We start from the raw sequence: 3,508 nt of genomic DNA, 5'->3' as shown, positions 1-3,508 counted from the left end.
ATGTCAATATTTTTAATTTTTATATCATATATTTATTTTAAATGTTTGTTTGGTTCTGAATATATTTTTTAATTTAAGAAAAAAATAAAAATATTTTTTGTGTGTCTTTTTTTTTTTAAACTGTTTTAAAAAAAAACAAGAAGCTAATCTTTTATGATAAGATGGTTACAAATGTTGTTTTTGAATAAGTACTCAGGATATAAATATACACGTGTTGGGATTCCATTCGATAGAACACGTGCCCGTTTTAACACAACTACCACATGGCATAGCGGTAATTCCGTGGAGAGAACGAGGTCAATTTCAGAAAGTCAACACCTGCAACAAATCCTTCCTTTTCAACCTTCTTCAATTTTCCTTTCACTTTCTCTCTTTCCATCACTTTCTCGTTCCTCCCCTTCGGATTTTCTCATCTCGCCCGAGAAACTGATATAGACTCAGACACACAATATCCGTTTTCCCCCTTCACAGCAGCAATAACAATGGAGGATAAGCACGCATCTGCGTTCGAATCCGCTGCCGCCGAATCCAACGGTGTCTCCTCCGCTGCCTCTCACGGCGCCGACCATGGCTGGCAGAAGGTCACCTACGCCAAGCGACAGAAGAAGAAGCCGAACAAGGCCGACGCCGCTAACGATTCGCGCGCCAATTCCAATAAGCTCGCTTCCAACGGCATGCTCTCCGGCTCCGATGGCGTTTTCAGGTCGCTGGAGCTTCAGTCGGAGGACCGACGCCGGAGAATTCTTGAGGCGCGGAGGGTGGCCGAAGAAGGATTCGACGATGCTCCTGTCAGATCGAAGCAGCGGACTCGTGATTACAACGATTACGATTCCGACGATGATGACGAGACGGATCGTCACGCAGAGAACGGGAAAGCGGAGGAGGCGAAGAAGGTGAAGCAGAAGAAGCCGAAGAAGCCGAAGGTGACGGTGTCGGAGGCTGCCTCGAAGATCGACGCAGCTGATCTGGGAGCTTTTCTTGTTGATATATCGGTACGCCAATTTGAATCCCTTGCGCTTTGTGCCAAATGAATGTTGCATGTTAATGATTTGTGTTAGAGTTTGATCTGTTAGATCTGGTAGCACATGCATTTGGGTTGGGTTTGATTTGACTTTGTTTTATGGTGTTATTGTTGAAACAGTCATCATACGAGAAGCAGCAGGATATACAAATGATGCGGTTTGCAGATTATTTCGGACGTGCTTTTTCTGCTGTTAACGCTTCCCAGTTTCCATGGGTGAAGTTGTTCAGGGAGTCACCAGTGGCTAAGATTGTTGATGTGAGTTTTGCATTGTTGTTTCTTATTCTGGGGATGAAAATATCATTCTTGATGTGACTCTTGCTGATTCTAAATTTTATGTGTCATTACACAACTGTGATGCTGTGTGCCCGAGTGTTTGAAGCATTGATCATTGATGTATCTTTTTCTTTCTGGCAAATATGTTTGCATAATTTTGCAACTTAACATGCAGATAGACTGTGAGAGCATTTATTTAATAACTTTTGCTAGTCTAACAGTTCATATTCTATCTTATGTTGTTCATCAGAATAGTGGTTCTACTTTCTTATTTCTTCACGTGCCACTCATTAATAGCTATGCCTTTTTTCAGGTTCCATTTTCTCACATACCTGATGCTGTTTACAAGACATCGGCAGATTGGATCAACCAACGTTCCCCTGAAGCACTTAGTTCCTTTGTGCTTTGGGCTTTAGACAGCATTCTTGCCGACTTAGCTAGCCAACAGACGGTCGCCAAGGGTTCCAAAAAGGCTGTGCAACAAGTGTCATCAAAATCTCAGGTAATTCATGCCAAATAGGCTTCTTTGTCATGCAATGCTGAATCCCCCCCCTTGTGGGTTTTTTTGGGAAAAACAGAAGATCCTCCGTTAGAATATTAGGATGGATAGAGAAGGATCATATTGAATCCAAAACTAATAAGAAAGCCACCCACCAAACAGAAACAAAGCTAAAGCTCAAACAAATATACCGAATATTTCTCCTGGCAAACGTGTGAGTTCAAGTGAACAATCTTGCCCCTAAGCATTATTAATTAACAAAAGAAACCTTCCTTTTAGGAAGCCAAATCTTGCTTGCTATAGCCCGTTGCAATATGAGTGCTTGATTAGCATCTGAGGGTGAGGGTGACTTTCTTACGTATGTACCTATGTGCCGTTTGATGTTTTCTATTATTTGCGGTAAGTTAGCAGATTTCATATGATAACCTCTTTTCTAAGTTTTTAAGTGGCTTGGATTTGTATATCCTTTCGAGAGGCCAGTGGATAGGGCTCAATGTTGCTGAATTTTAATTTCATTTTTATGTATGATGTCTCAATTTTCTATGGGGATCTTCTTTGACCTTGGCATATGCAAGTACAAACATCAACATGCATTTGTAAATTTTTTCAGGATGTTAAACAAAAGAGAGAAAAAAGGGGGGGGGGTTGTTATAAAGAGATTTAGATTTCGTGGTTCTAATATGGACACGATTTATAATTCGATAGTGTAGGGGCCTAGGATGTCAAATGACCATGTTCTTCAGTTGCCATTCACATATTTCCACGTTCCAAGAGTTGGAAAAATAAGCTATCTTGTGCCTTTTAAACTATCCAGTGGATATGATTTCTGTTCTAAATTTTGAATGCATTTGAAAATGAAGGTGAAAATGATAACGAATACTTCCATCTGAATCTACCATATGTTAAATTTGAATTAAAATGTTGCTTTGTACATTGCAGTTCTGATTTCTTTGCTCTGGCATCATCATTTTTTTGCCCTGTTTCTTTTACTTGACAGATTATTTATTTATGTTTTTAGAGATTATTATGTTCGAACTTTCTATTTATGTGTGGCTTTCCAAATGCAAACATGTTCTCTTTTCTCCCCAATCTATCATATGCACATTGACATTGAATTTACATGACCTTCAGGTTGCAATATTTGCTGTTTTGGCAATGGTATTGCGTCGGAAGCCTGATGTTCTTATTGCTGTGTTGCCATCATTGAGGGACAATACCAAGTATCAAGGGCAAGATAAGCTTCCAGTGATTGTATGGATGATAACTCAGGTAAGAGAAGATGCAGTCAACTTCCATACATCCCAAAATAACTTCTGTTTAAACTTTTCAAAAGGAGAAATTTATCTTTCCCTTTTAGTTTGCTAATGCTTCATATTTAAACATTTCTTTTAGGCTTCAGTAGGAGATCTGTCAGTAGGGTTGTTTGCTTGGTCACGGAATCTCCTACCTATAGTGACTAGCAAAAGTGGAAACCCACAATCTAGGGATTTGGTTTTGCAGCTGGTTGAGAAGTATGTACTTTTTTTTAAAAAAAAATTTGAAATATTTTCTCAACGTTGGTTTAATTGCTAATTTTATTTATTTATTTGTTTATCTTTTATGTGATTTGCTGGCAGAATTTTATCAACCCCTAAAGCACGGCCTGTTTTAGTAAATGGTGCTGTAAGGAAAGGAGAACGCCTAATTCCTCCGCCTGCTTTTGAAATTTTGCT

The 3,508-nt window shown here is 39.2% G+C and overlaps 1 protein-coding gene across 1 annotated transcript in view; it reads left to right on the top strand.

The window, feature by feature from the left end:
* The first annotated feature begins 339 nt into the window (after nt 1-339).
* LOC107482032 (uncharacterized) overlaps nt 340-3,508 on the top strand; it is a 4,593-nt gene continuing 1,424 nt past the window's right edge. Inside the window, 6 exon segments of the mRNA XM_052259194.1 lie at nt 340-992; nt 1,142-1,279; nt 1,611-1,799; nt 2,928-3,065; nt 3,189-3,307; nt 3,413-3,508. The exon segment at nt 3,413-3,508 is cut by the window's right edge and continues 20 nt beyond it. Coding sequence (XP_052115154.1) covers nt 483-992; nt 1,142-1,279; nt 1,611-1,799; nt 2,928-3,065; nt 3,189-3,307; nt 3,413-3,508 — 1,190 coding nt within the window. The 5' untranslated portion in view covers nt 340-482.

This window comes from Arachis duranensis, chromosome 3, assembly GCF_000817695.3.
Source record: "Arachis duranensis cultivar V14167 chromosome 3, aradu.V14167.gnm2.J7QH, whole genome shotgun sequence".
NCBI lineage: Eukaryota > Viridiplantae > Streptophyta > Magnoliopsida > Fabales > Fabaceae > Arachis > Arachis duranensis.
The sequence above is the reverse complement of the archived record's forward strand: the minus strand, read 5'-3'. Positions and strand labels throughout refer to the sequence as shown.